The sequence below is a fragment of the Mus musculus genome, chromosome 16 (genome assembly GCF_000001635.26).
Source record: "Mus musculus strain C57BL/6J chromosome 16, GRCm38.p6 C57BL/6J".
Taxonomy (NCBI): Eukaryota; Metazoa; Chordata; class Mammalia; order Rodentia; family Muridae; genus Mus; species Mus musculus.
The window spans coordinates 32,877,238-32,890,279 of NC_000082.6; the positions used below are offsets into that span (position 1 = coordinate 32,877,238).

Sequence of the window (13,042 nt, forward strand, 5' to 3'; positions counted from 1 at the left end):
CAACCAAATAAACAGAAGTACTTACCCTCCCAAGGGAAGATGAGGTCTTACTAAGGTAGCTAGTACCGTGCCAAATGTTTATAGAGTGCCAACTGAGACAAGGCACAGATACATTAGCATTTACTTTTATTGTTAAGGTGACTCAAGAACTGTCACTGCAGCCTTTGCTATCAGACGTGGCAACTCAGGGACAGGGGAGCTGGGACCCATCGCTGCAATCTCGGCTCGCAGGGGTCTGTCCAGCCTCCGTAGGCTGCACTGCAGAGGGGCGTGCCGGGCCTTTCCGCAGCAGGACGGGCCGGAACAGCAGGGCCAGGCTAGTCGTTCAGACTCGGTTTCGGAGGCGCTGCCAATGGTGTGGACCGTCGAGGCGCTAGGACAGCCGCTATTCCCGGCGCCCTGGGCTGAGGCTCCAGGACGGCGCCCCGCACCGGTAAGGGCCGCTAGGCGCCAGTTTCGCGTGGGCCGCTCTAGCCGCCCGCAGCTCGTCTCGGTAGTCCCTCTCCCCCGCCCGCTGCTGGGAGGTGGGAGGGCGAGGACGCCGCCGGCGCGCGTGCGCGCTCTGCGCTGCAGCTAGTCTGCGTGCGTGAGTGGGAGGCGGCGGGCCTGCGACTCTGGCCTTCCCGGCTGACTGCTCCGACGCCGCAACCCCAGTCATGAACCGGTTTGGCACCCGGTTGGTAGGAGCCACGGCGACCCCGCCGCCGCCACCGAAAGCACGAAGCAATGAGAACCTGGACAAAATCGATATGTCCCTGGGTGAGAGACCAGGGTGGCCGCGTCGTGGTGGGGGGAGGGGGCGGGAGGCACGGTGGGGGAAGGGGCGGTTGACCGCGGTTGCCTGTCCGGTTTGGTCGCGCGTGGGCGGAACCGGCGAGGACCCCCCCCCCCCGATGGGACGGGAGCGACCCCGGTGTGTCCCACCCCCGGGGGTAGGGAGGGGTCGTAACAAGGACTGGCCGGGCCCGGCGGTCCGCAGGGTCCGTAGCTGCTGTCTTCTTTCCCCGCAGGACGGAGTCTCTTGGGCTACCCGGGCCGGCGTGTGCTCACCCACCCGGGGCTTTTCCTTTTAAAGGGTCTTAGAACCAGCCTGGGGCTGCAACTGACTAAAGCCAGCAACCGCGAGAATAGCTTGTCTGGTGTGAATGCCCAGAAGTGCGCTGGGCACGGGCGATTTCCAACCGGCGCCTCCCCTGGGAACGCCGGGGGTCCCGGACGCGGTCCCTGAACGGCCGCTCGGAGGGGTCGTTAAGCGTGAACCGTATTACTGAGTTTGATTAGGTGTTTACTGAAGCGTGTTCTCTAGCACGGTTTCAAAGTTAGCCAGTTGGGGGTGGGGAGGGAGAGATGTACGCAGATTGATAAAATGTCAGGTAGAACATGGGGTCCCGTGTACATAAAAAGGATGCCGTGGTTTGCTGATGATTATGTAAGAAAAGCATGAGGATTGTTTTTTATTTTCGAAAAAAAAAATAATTCCAATCCAACAGTATGAGGGCTTCTGTTTGGTTTGGCTTAGCAAATCCAAAAGTAATTCCTTCTTTTCTTTTCTTTTTTTTTCTTTTGTAGAGTCAAGTTATGTATGGTACTGGATAGAATCAGTGCTCTCTTTCTTTTTCCTCTTTCCGGGTCTCTTCTCACCACACTGCCCCTCTTGGATATTTTAAAATACCTGAATACTGAACTTGTGTTTCTTTTCTAATGGAAGGCTATCCTGGGCCTCAGAAGCCCAGGGACCATACAGCTGAAGAGGGGAGCAGGTGTCCCAGTGGAAGGGCATCCTGAGACACTGGTGCCCAGGAACCACACAGCTCTGAAAGGAAACCTTCGCAGCTCCCAGGGGAGGGTATTCCCAGCTGAGCTGAGGAGCTCAAGAGTCTCAGACCTACTCCACTTGTTTGCTTCTCTTCATTGCTTCTTGGCTTCTTATCAGTCACACCAGGCAGCAAATCGCATAAAAGAGATTTATTGGTAGATCCAGAGAGAAGAGGGACGAATCCAGTAATGGCTGCCCTCTGCTCCCACTATAGGACAACAGGGAATTGGACAAAAGGCAAGGGCTTATATAGGGTTTCTTAGGGGGATAGAGCTTTTCCGGACAGATTTCCAGAATAAGTATTGGTGAGTTTTCCTACTCAGGGATTGGTTAGGTTTTGTGGGAAGCTCAGCGATTGGTGGGTTTTTCCTGCTCAGGGATTGGTAGATTTTCAACCTTTTTCTCTGCCTTGGGGCCCATGGGTTAGGATAGGAAGTCCTTTCCGACCGACCAATCGACCACAGGCCCCTTTGGCTGAGATGCCATCACGGAGAGGCTGGAAAGGAGCTGTGGACTGCCACGGTGGGACAGCTTCTGCAGCAGTATTTCGGGGTGGCACGTTTCCTTTTCCACCTCTAGGCTTTAGGCTGAGGTGGAAAAGGAGATGCACCACAGCGATGACTCCTGTGACAGTTCTAGGCTGAGGAGGTGACAAGATGCCTCCATTTTGTCTGCTCCTGTGGGGACATCTTAAAATGGCCCTAGGCTGAGGTAGGAAGGAGGAACTGGCTGCTTAGGGACTACAGAACTTAGATGTAACCTATTCTGAGGATGTTGTTTAGGGTAATCCTGGGCCTGGAAACACTCATGATATTTCTTTACATTCGTGTTATCTCTTCTGTTACTTGGAAAGCTTTTGATCAGCAGTTAAGAACTCTTCCTTGGTTTCTGGGGTTGCCTTAAGTCAAAACCTAATATTTGAACTAGTAAATTAACAGGAATATGTTTGGCCTTTGTTTAGTCTGACCACATTGGCTGATCAGTAATGAACTCCAAAAAATAAAAAAAAAAAAAGACAGCTTTTGATTGAAAGCCATGAATTTGTATAACATGTTTATTGGATGCTAGGCTATAAACTAAACATTTAATATAATTTAATGTCCTAATAACCTCACAAGGGTTGTACTCCTAGTGATAAGTATGTAGAGCCATACTATTTCATGAGCACCCTGCTTCTGACATTTACTAGCCCTGTGACTATGGACAAATTGTCTAAAAAGGTGATGACAGTAGGGGCTAGAGAGATTGCTTAGTGGCTGAGAACATATTCTGTTCTTGCAGAGACCCAAAGTTTAGTTCCCAGTGCCTACTTTAGGCAGCTTGGCCCAGAACGTAACTCCAGTTCCAGAGATCCTGTGCTTACATGCACAGATTCACAACCATACACACATAATTAAAATAAAAGCCTAAAAAAGGTGATAACAGCTATCTCATGGAATTGCTATATTAAATGGGTCAGTAGGCAAATGAAAACTGCTTGGAACAATATTTGGTGGACAACAAATGCTATGTATCTACTTATTGAGACAGGGTCTCACTATGTACCCCTGGCTGGCCTGAAACCAGGATGTCCTGTAGACCAGGGTGACCTCAAACTCATAAGAGAATCACCTAACACTGCCTCCTGAGTGCTGGAATTAAAGGCCTGTAGAAAGCAGAAGAGGGTGTCAGATCCCCTGGAACTGAGTTGTGACCACAGGGAATTAACCCTGTGTCTTCTGGAAGAGCAGCAAGTGCTCTTTTTTTGTTGTTTTTGTTTTGTTTTGTTTTGTTTTTTTGAGACAGGGTTCCTGTGTAGCCCTGGCTATCCTGGAGCTTGCTCTGTAGACCAGGTAGGCCTTGAACTCAGATATCCACCTGCCTCTGCCACTGGAGTGCTTGGATTAAAGGCTTGCATTACCACCACTGGTTGCAGCAAGTGCTCTTAACTGCTGATCCATCCTCTAGCGACAGAGAATATAATGTAGATCATTATAATGTAGTTCGTTGTAATGGATCTTTTTTTCTTCTAATGTTTACCCTATCTACTCAATGGGTGAGAGTGGCCATGTTCTCCTTTCATATTAAAAAAACTTGGAGGACTTAGATAATAAGATGTCTTCCTATTTTTATTTTTAGTTGTGGCAAGAATTGTATTATATACTAGTAATCAACACTCTAGAAGATAAGGTAGGAGAATCATGAGTTTCAGAGTAGTGAGACTTCATCTTAAATTAATTTCAGCTATATTAAAAATTACTGTGTGTAAAAGTTACTTTGGTATGTTGGACATTGTAGCATATGCTTTTGATCCCAGCAGTTTCAAGGTAGAGGGAGGTAGAACTCTGAGTCTCAAGCCAGACTACTCTGAGTTCTGGGCCAGCCAGGGATACATAGTGAGTGGAACCTGTTTTCAGAAACAACAATGAAATTACCCCAGTAGTCAAAAATCAACGCCTCTTTTGCCCCAAATCTTTTGACCAAATTCATTGATTATATTCTCAAAGTTTTGAGGTTGTAAATATCTGCTGGAAAGTAGGTTAAGGGAAAACGATATTTTTCTCATTTTGTTCTCAATGAGAACTTAGTAGTAAGTTTATATGTCTGATATTTATGAAACCTTTTGTTTTAATCCTAGTATGATGGTTTAAATATAATGTCTCCCAAAAGGCTCCTATATTGAAGGTGTGGTTTTGCCAGCTGGTGGAGCTGTTGAGAAGTGATTGAATCATGAAGGCAATAATGCCATCACTGGGTTAGCCATTGATAAATTCATAACTGAATAGGCTATTTAGGTGAGGTGGGGCCTCGTTGGAGGACACAGTTACTAAAGGTGCGCCTTTAAAGGGTAGCACGCACTTCTTTGCCTGGATGTCAGGAGGCAGTCGGCTTTCCCGCAACGCCCTTTCATCAGGATGCCATTTGTCAGTACAGACTTAGGAACAGTGGGGTCAGATGGCCACAGGCTGCACGAAACCTCTGAGAGGGTGAGCTCCCCCCCTCTTCCTCTCCCCAAAACCTTTCTAATGGTATTTTTTCGGGGGGGAGGGGGGTGTTGGTATTTTTCTTCACTGAGGGAGCATGACTAACACAAACAATTTTTAGTGTCTTTTATCTTATTAATTGGTATTGAGAATCAAACCTAGGGTCTTATGAATGCTAGGGAGCGCTCTACCATGAGAGAGCTCCACCCAAAGCCTTTGTGCTTTTATATTTAGTGAGCTAGTTTGCAGTTGGAGATGAGTCTCAAGAGGAAAACAGTACTTTGAAGTACTTTAAATTACATATATTTGGTTTTGTATATGTGTGGATGCATGTTGCTTTGTGCATTTAGGCCAGAGGACAACTTATGGGAGAAATAATACAAATCATGTAAAAAATGACCCTTAAGCCATGCGTGCTAGCACAGGCCTTTCATTCCAGCACGTGGGTAGCAGAGGCAGTTGGATCTCTGTGATTTCAAGGGCAGCTTGGTCTTCAGAGTTCCAGGACAGCCAGTGCTACACAGAGAAACCACATCTTGGAAAAAAAACAAAAAAACAAAAAGAAAGAAAGAAAGAAACCAACTAACCAACCTTAATAATCTCTCGTATTTCCTTCACTGATTTCGGAAAAACTAATTATATTGATAGAGTTATGGTTAAAGTGATTTGGTGAAATGATTGGAATTAGCTTTAGTAGGAAGTTGTTAACAGTGCAGTCTCTTTGCTTGTTTGCTTTGTCAGTCACCACAATTAACACTGGATATTGGGAACTAGAGAACTTTCCTTCCCTCCTTTCATCCTCTGTCTTTCTTGAGATAGAGTGGCATTATGTAGCCAAGGCTGGCCTTAAAGTTACAGCAGCCCTCCTGCCTTTTTCTGTCAAGCTGGGATTACAAGTGTATGCCACTACACCCAGCTGAGTTTAGATACTTCTTTTTAAAAACACTTCTTTGTGTGTGTGTCCACAGTATGGGGGTGGAAGTCAGGAAAGCTTGTGGAGAATCAGTCCTCTTCTTTTACCATATGGGTCCTGGTAATACACTTGGGCCATCTGGCCTGGTGGCAGGTACTTTTATTTGTGTATCCATCTCCCTGGTGCCAGATATTTTTTGAATGAGTATAGTATTGGTTTCTAGTAACCTTTGACACTTAATAAGAATTTGATATATGTTTAGTTTTCTCATACTTACATTGTTCATTGTGGTGTTAACACAGTATGATCTTTATGAATTAATTTGAGGCTGTTTGAAGGTGGTTTTGGAAATAATGAAGCTTACAGAGTTGGAGAGGTCAGAAAGGATTATCAGTGACTTTGCTAGAGAAGAACAGAACCATGTTCCTTTATTTTGATACTTGCTCATTTGCTTTCTATTTGCATGCCTGTTTTCATAAACGTAAACTTACTGAAATGGGGACTGTCTTACACTTGTTCCCTTAAACACATGAATTAATTGCGTAAACTGTACATCCAATAAATGTTTCTAAATTCAGGTGACTTTAGAGCATTGGGCTTTTGAGGTTTTTATTGTTATTGTTGCTTGGTTGAGTTTTGTTGCGCTCACTTCAAACTCAATCTGCAGTCAAAGCTGGCTTTGAACTTCTGACTCTCCTACCTCTGCCTCCTTTTGCTGCAACTACAGCCATGTGCCATTATGCACAACAGCAAGAGTAGATAGACATCTTGTTGTTGTTTGCAGTCCTGGGTTTGAACCCAAGACCTTGTATGTTGTAGGTAAGCACTACTGCTGAGCTGAGTCTGCCTACTGTCCTCTCCCTGGTAGAATTGATCAGTTGGTAGATCTAGTTTTGTCTATTGGTTGGAACTTTTACTAGAGAACCTTTTTTTCCCTAAGCATTTCATCAGGCAAAATGGCCGATTGACGCTTAGGATGAGGGAAAGGGCGTGGGAGTCCTGGGAATCCAGGTAGCTAAGCTCTACAGAAGGTTCTTAACCAGCCTTGGCTACACAGTGTCTGAGACAGCTACGATAATAATAATGGGGACTAAGTTAGGGGCCTAGGAGAAATCTATTGACTATACATTGAAACTAAGCAATTTTATTCATTGTGTTAAAATGAAAATAATTATGACATTACTTTTTTTGTAGATGATATTATCAAACTGAATAGAAAGGAGGGAAAGAAGCAAAACTTTCCAAGACTAAATAGAAGACTCCAGCAAAGTGGTACCCGGCAATTCAGGATGAGAGTACGGTGGGGAATCCAGCAGAATTCTGGTAAGGTCTAAAATGCCGTTGTTTATGGACTCGTAATATGTTCAGCCATAGACTTAACACCTGGAGGGAATGCACCAGTACTTTCAGACTTTTGTTTAATTCTGAAAACCTGGAAAGACATTATTTTCTAAAATAGCTGTTAATTGATTGTTCCTTAAGATTCTAAGTTGTTTAAGAATCCCAGTTTATAAATAGTTTAAATTATTTTTAGAGTTTAGATTTGCCAAAGGTCTTATGTAGCCTGTGGTCCTGTTTTCCTTCCCCAGTGATAGTCTGATGATAACTGACTCCAGCTTGAATGTGTTCTGTGGAAGAGCATACTGCACCATGAGATAATTTACTCTATTGTCCAACTGCTCTATTTACCAGAAAATTCTCTATTTGAATAAAAGCATGTCTGAGTATTACAGAAAGCAAACTCACTTCTTAAACAAGAATCCTTTACTATGTGAAGACTGCTGTTCTGCAAAGAAAATTACTATAGGCAGATTTATTTATTTATTTATTTATTTGTAGGCAGCGTCTCACTGTATAGCCATAACTAGCTATGTAGACTAGGCTGGTCTCAAACTCAAAAGAGGTCTGGCTGCCTCTGCCTCCCAAGTACTGAGCGTAAAGGCATATACAACCTTGCCCAGCTTTCCTCCAAACTCTGTCTTACCATCCAAGAACTTTATTTGTAAATTTTCTAAAGGTGGCACTCTAAATTGACTGTTGTAGGTGTAATTAGATATTTTATATATATACATATATACATATATACATATATATATATATATATATAGTTATTTTCTGATACTCTGATAGTTGCTTTACCTATAATCATTTTGTTCTTAAGATAGATTGGGAACAATAAATAATTCAACACATATATTATAAGTGAACTTTTTAGCAACTATGCCAGCATCTTAGAGTAAACCTTTGTTCAAATAAATATTTTTTTCACATGAATAAAAATAACTTTGCCAAATTAACCAACTTAAATTTTTATTCTGTATTTTGAAAAGCAAAAATTAATCTCTAGTATAACTTACATGTTTTAACAGTAATATACCAGCATGTTCTTAAAAATACATTACTGAGACTGGATCTTACAAGAGACTCAGTGTTCTCTAAAGAATGATTTTCCTCTTACCTGTATGTAGGATGCATGCATGGGAGTGTAGTTGCTGAAGGGAGTAAGCATTAGAGACCTGGAGGTCCATGTGGCTCACGTGGCTGTGAGCCGTGGCTTCTGGAAACTAAACTTGGTAATCTGGAAGAGTGGCAGGTGCTCTTAACAGCTGAACCATACCTTCAGCCTCTAAGAATTTTTTAAATAGCTGGATCTAGTTAATACATTTTGTGACAGGTATTTAGCTGTTAGAAATAAATGTGTAATTCTATTGATTTATATTAAAGATATCTTTACAATTGTTATTCAACACACTATACTTAATGTATCATTGTAAATGTTTGTATATTTTGTCTTGAAGTAATTGTTTAGAGTTCAGAATAGCCAGAAATAGTATTTATTAATATTTTACATATTTGGTAAGTGGTTTTGAACTGCCTGATTTGGAGAATGCATAAGAATACAATCTTTTACTTTAAAGAGCTAATTTCTAATAACTTAGAGAGAGAAGATGGTGTTTAAAAAATGTCAGAGGTAGGCCTGGTAATGCATGCCTGTAAGCTCAGCATTGGGAGGCAGAGATAGGAGTCCAGCGTGGTCTCGATTAGTGAGACTCAGACAAACAAACAAACAACAAAAAAAAAAACAAAAAAACCCAAATTCAACAATCAAATTTGAGGCAAGATAAAGGAAAGGAAGAAAAGGGAGGAGAGGAAGAAATATACAGTATGTCTGGCTCAGCTGTCAAGAGCACAGGCGCTACTCCTTCAGTGCACACACATACACACATTCAGGGCAAAGCACTCATACACAACATAAAGCTTTGAATTTACAGGTTTATAGACTCCACATAAGGATTTTGTGCCAACAGCAAGCCTAATATAATGAATAAAATTAGATTTGCTTTGCTTTATGAGGTATCAGAAAAGTTGTCCTTTTATGGGGTTCTGATCTGAGTCTGAGGTCAGTGATATCTAGAAGCTGAGCAATTCCTGAGGTTAAGGTTGCACTTGGTTTGGCTTTCTACTGATGTGCCAGGGTAAAGTAGAACAGCAAATGCTACTATTGAATACACACACACACACACACACACACACACACACACACACACAGAAAGACAGGCAGGCAGGCAGACAGACAGACAGGAGAAAAGAAAGCAGAGAGAAACAGGGAGGGAGGATTATTGTTACTATCTGGGAAGGGCTTACATTTCCACCTTGTGATATCAGTGATGTTAATTTGGGGGACGAGAATAATTAACTAACAAAGCAGATAACTACTGGCAAATACTCAGTATGATGATGATGGCTGAAAGAAATAAGTAAATTGAATCTTCTTAACCCTTTGCCTGAAATATTAACTTAGAAAAATTAGAAACTCAATAAACACTTGTCTTGTTTTGTTTTTTTAAAGTAACAACAACAACTTTAATGTCTTGTGGTAGACAACCAGACCAAATAATAGAGGTGGCCAAAATGTTGTCTGGGCACCATTTTGAGAATCCTAAAGACTGAAGGGGTCTGTGAGATAAAAAGTGCGTTTATGGCAAGGCATTGTCATTCTGGAACATAGATGCTTTCTGAGCCAGCTATATAGATAAAGACACAGAGACGCATATATTTTTAAGGCTTGACTTGTATTGAGAAGCTTTGACTTGGGCTTTCTCCCAGCTAGTTCATCTTCTTGCCTACATCCAGCATGTGCATGTCTGTACCTCTCTGCTCCTTTGTAGTTTATCCTGTTGCTTCCATGCCTGTTGGCAAATTTCCCTCCTCTAAATTATCTTCCAGCATCCCTTTCTCTGCACAGCTCTGCTTTCCATTTCCTGTTCAGCTATTGGCCATCAGGTCTTTATATTAAAGCCAATGAACAAATAAGAAGGAATGTTTAAAGAGTATGAGGCCAGCGAGGACAGTAGGAATAACAAAACTAAGATCTAGCCAGCACTCAGCTCTCTGCTGGCTTGGTAATCAACAGTTGAATATACAGAGACAACCTTCATAATTATTAAGCATACAAAAGGTTAGATATCACTCACAAATTTTGTATCATCAGCCTTCATAGCCAAATAGTATCAGCCTGGGCTTAAGAAGTCTGGCTGGTGAGTGTCCTTCAGTGTCCTCTGCCACAGGAACAACCATGAGGAGCCTACTGGCACCTGGGAGGAAAGCTCTTCCATTTTCTAGAATCTCCAAGCACCCTTTACTGACAAAGTGTCATGTTCACTGATAGAATAGTACTGTTCTCTTAAGAGGCAGGTAGTAAAGGATGCACTGTGGGGGCCGAGAGATAATAAATTAGTAGTGATTAATACACCTTCATAGCATAACAGGCTTTCCTATCATACTCCGGTCTAAAAATTACTGGTAAGGGGCATCACACAAAAAGGTTCAAGAGTTAAATAAACTTGGGAATGACATATGCTATTCTCTCTTTGAGATCCACAGTACATATTAGTCCTGAGAAATTCTACAGTAAAGAAAATTATTTTAATTTTAATCTTAGTTTTTGCAATGAGATTTTTGTTGTAAAATCTGTTATATGTTGCAGATGTCATCCTAAAGACTTTCCCCATTGAAAATCAGAATGAAATTCAGACTTCTCATTATCACATACATTCTCCCCAAAATCAGAGTTAAGATGAGACTTCCCACCATTACCATAGTTTTTTAGCTAATTCTCTAAAATTCCGACTGTTGCATTAAGAAATTTTAAGGGCTGGTGACATGGCTTAGTGGTTAAGCACCTGACTTACTCTTGCAGAGATCTTGAGTTCAATTCCCAGCAGCTACATGGTGACTCACAGCCACCTGTGATGGAATCCGATGCCCTCTTCTGGCGTGCAGGTGTACAAGCACACAGGGTACTCCTACATCTTTTTTTTTTAAGTATTTAAAAAATAAAAATAAATTTTAAAAAGTTGAGAAAGTAAGAATATGATGTCATTTGGAAATGACATAATTGTCACCTAGAAATCCTAAGGTTAAAGAATACAGAATTTCTGTCGGGCGTGGTGGCGCACGCCTTTAATCTCAGCACTCGGGAAGCAGAGCAGGCGGATTTCTGAGTTCGAGGCCAGCCTGGTCTACAGAGTGAGTTCCAGGACAGCCAGGGCTACACAGAGAAACCCTGTCTCGAAAAACCAAAAAAACAAAAACAAAAATCCCAGAATTTGCTGCTGCAGGTAAAGCTCAGTGGTAGAGTTGGTGCATAATATTTATAAGATTTTGAATTCAATCTCTAGTACCAAGGGGAAAACAAAAGTCTCCAGAAAAATAATGCAAAAGGTTATATAACTGAGTTCCATGTAATAGTTTATTAAAAAGGAAGATAAACACTGCATGTTTTCTCTCATATGCAGAATCTTATGTATGTTCATGTAGGTACAACATGTATGTTCATGTGCATATAACATGAAAGCAGTGGAGGACTATTTAAGTGAAGGAAGAAGACTTTTGGGGTGTAGCTCAGCATCTGTCTAGCATCTGTAAGACACTGAATTGAATCCCCAGCACCAGAAAAAGAAAGTAGTAATTAGGGACTGTGAGTGTCGCTTCCTGATAGAGCTCTGGCCTGGCATGCAGGCCACTCCAGGTTTAACCCTCAGCACAACCAGAGGAGGAGAAGTTATTAAGACCATAATACCTTTCTATGATGCTATGAGTGACAGCTTAACAATTATTAGGAGAAATGAATTTTTTATGTGAGTGGTAAAAAAGTATATAGTATATCTAGTGATAAGTATGATAAAGAAATGGGTAAAACAAAATGTCACTTAGCTACCATTTAGCTAGTGACACAAAAATATTTGTATGATGAAATAATATACCAGATTCCTGGATAGTAAAGTGATGTGACAATGCTTAAAGTTAATTATAAATAAATGTAATTCCCCATTTGCTTGTTTGTTTATTTGTTTATAGTTATTTTTCTTGAGACAGGGTCTTTCAACATAACTCTGGCTGTACTGGAACTCATTATGTAGACCAGGCCAGCCTAGAACTTACAGAGATCCACTTGCCTCTGTTTTCTTGTGCTGGGATTAATGGTGTGTGATACCTGCCAGTTTCCCTTTTAAAGCCCTGAAAGACATAACTTAGTCACAGAAATCTTGTTTGTAGGATAGTTGATCACATTGTGAACCCTGAGACTGTGCACTGGAAAAACCTGTTTCTTGTTGTGGTGTGGTTCTGCTCTAGCACACACCTTTAACCCAAGAGCTTTTCTGTAAGCAAGAGCTAAATAAAAGCAACTGTAGGACAAGAGGCAGATGAAGCAGCCAGTTGACAGGGAGTGAACATAAGGAAACCCAGGAAAGAGAAGGAGGGTCTTTGAGTTGAAGGGTGTTTAAGACAGTTGGAGAAGGAGAAGGAAAGAGTTGTTTGCTCCTGGGATGTCTGTGGCGTAGGAAGGTCAGCTCTGCCTTGCTGAGCTAGCAGGCTTTCACAACCGTGTTTGGATTCGGAGTTTTCCTTTAGTAAATCAAGTTTATGGCACTTTATTTTATTAAAACAACAAAATCTGTTTCATGAACATTGATAATGAAAATATAAATAGCTAAAAAAAAAAAAAAAACCCCAAGAGATACAGGTTTATTCTCATTGGTAATCAAATTACAAACAAAGCATAATGCACTGCAGCTGTCTTCAGACACGTCAGAGGAGGGCATCAGATCCCAGTACAGTGATGGCTGTGAGCCACCATGTGGCTGCTGAGAATTGAACTTGGGACCTCTGGAAGAGCAGTCAGTGCTCTTAACTGCTGAGCCATCTCTCCAGCCCAAAGGTTATCTTGTTACTTAATAAGCTAGAAGTCGGCCTGAACTACCTTAGAGAAACCCTGTGTCAAAAACAAAACATAACTGAGATGATTGCTAAGTTGGTTAGATTGACTGTAGCATATTTAAAAGTAAT

At 41.9% G+C, this 13,042-nt stretch overlaps 2 protein-coding genes across 8 annotated transcripts in view; one reads left to right on the forward strand and one right to left on the reverse strand.

The window, feature by feature from the left end:
- Nucleotides 1-492, reverse strand: part of Rubcn (RUN domain and cysteine-rich domain containing, Beclin 1-interacting protein) — a 56,028-nt gene extending 55,536 nt beyond the window's left edge. Inside the window, exon 1 of one of the 3 annotated variants that reach the window (XM_030248897.1) lies at nucleotides 26-426. The gene's annotated coding sequence lies outside the window, so the exon portion shown is untranslated. Of the gene's footprint in view, nucleotides 1-25 lie in introns of all 3 variants that reach the window. The other 2 variants (XM_006521655.4, NM_001374776.1) reach the window with 2 other exon arrangements.
- The window catches only part of Fyttd1 (forty-two-three domain containing 1), a 31,383-nt gene continuing 18,684 nt past the window's right edge, over nucleotides 344-13,042 (forward strand). For 3 of the 5 annotated variants that reach the window (NM_027226.4, NM_001356387.1, NM_001159349.1), the window contains exons 1-2: nucleotides 547-759; nucleotides 6,887-7,015. In NM_027226.4, the coding sequence (NP_081502.2) occupies nucleotides 657-759; nucleotides 6,887-7,015 (232 nt within the window). In that variant the 5' untranslated portion in view covers nucleotides 547-656. Of the gene's footprint in view, nucleotides 434-546; nucleotides 760-6,886; nucleotides 7,016-13,042 lie in introns of those variants that run through there. The other 2 variants (XM_006522522.3, XM_006522523.4) reach the window with 2 other exon arrangements.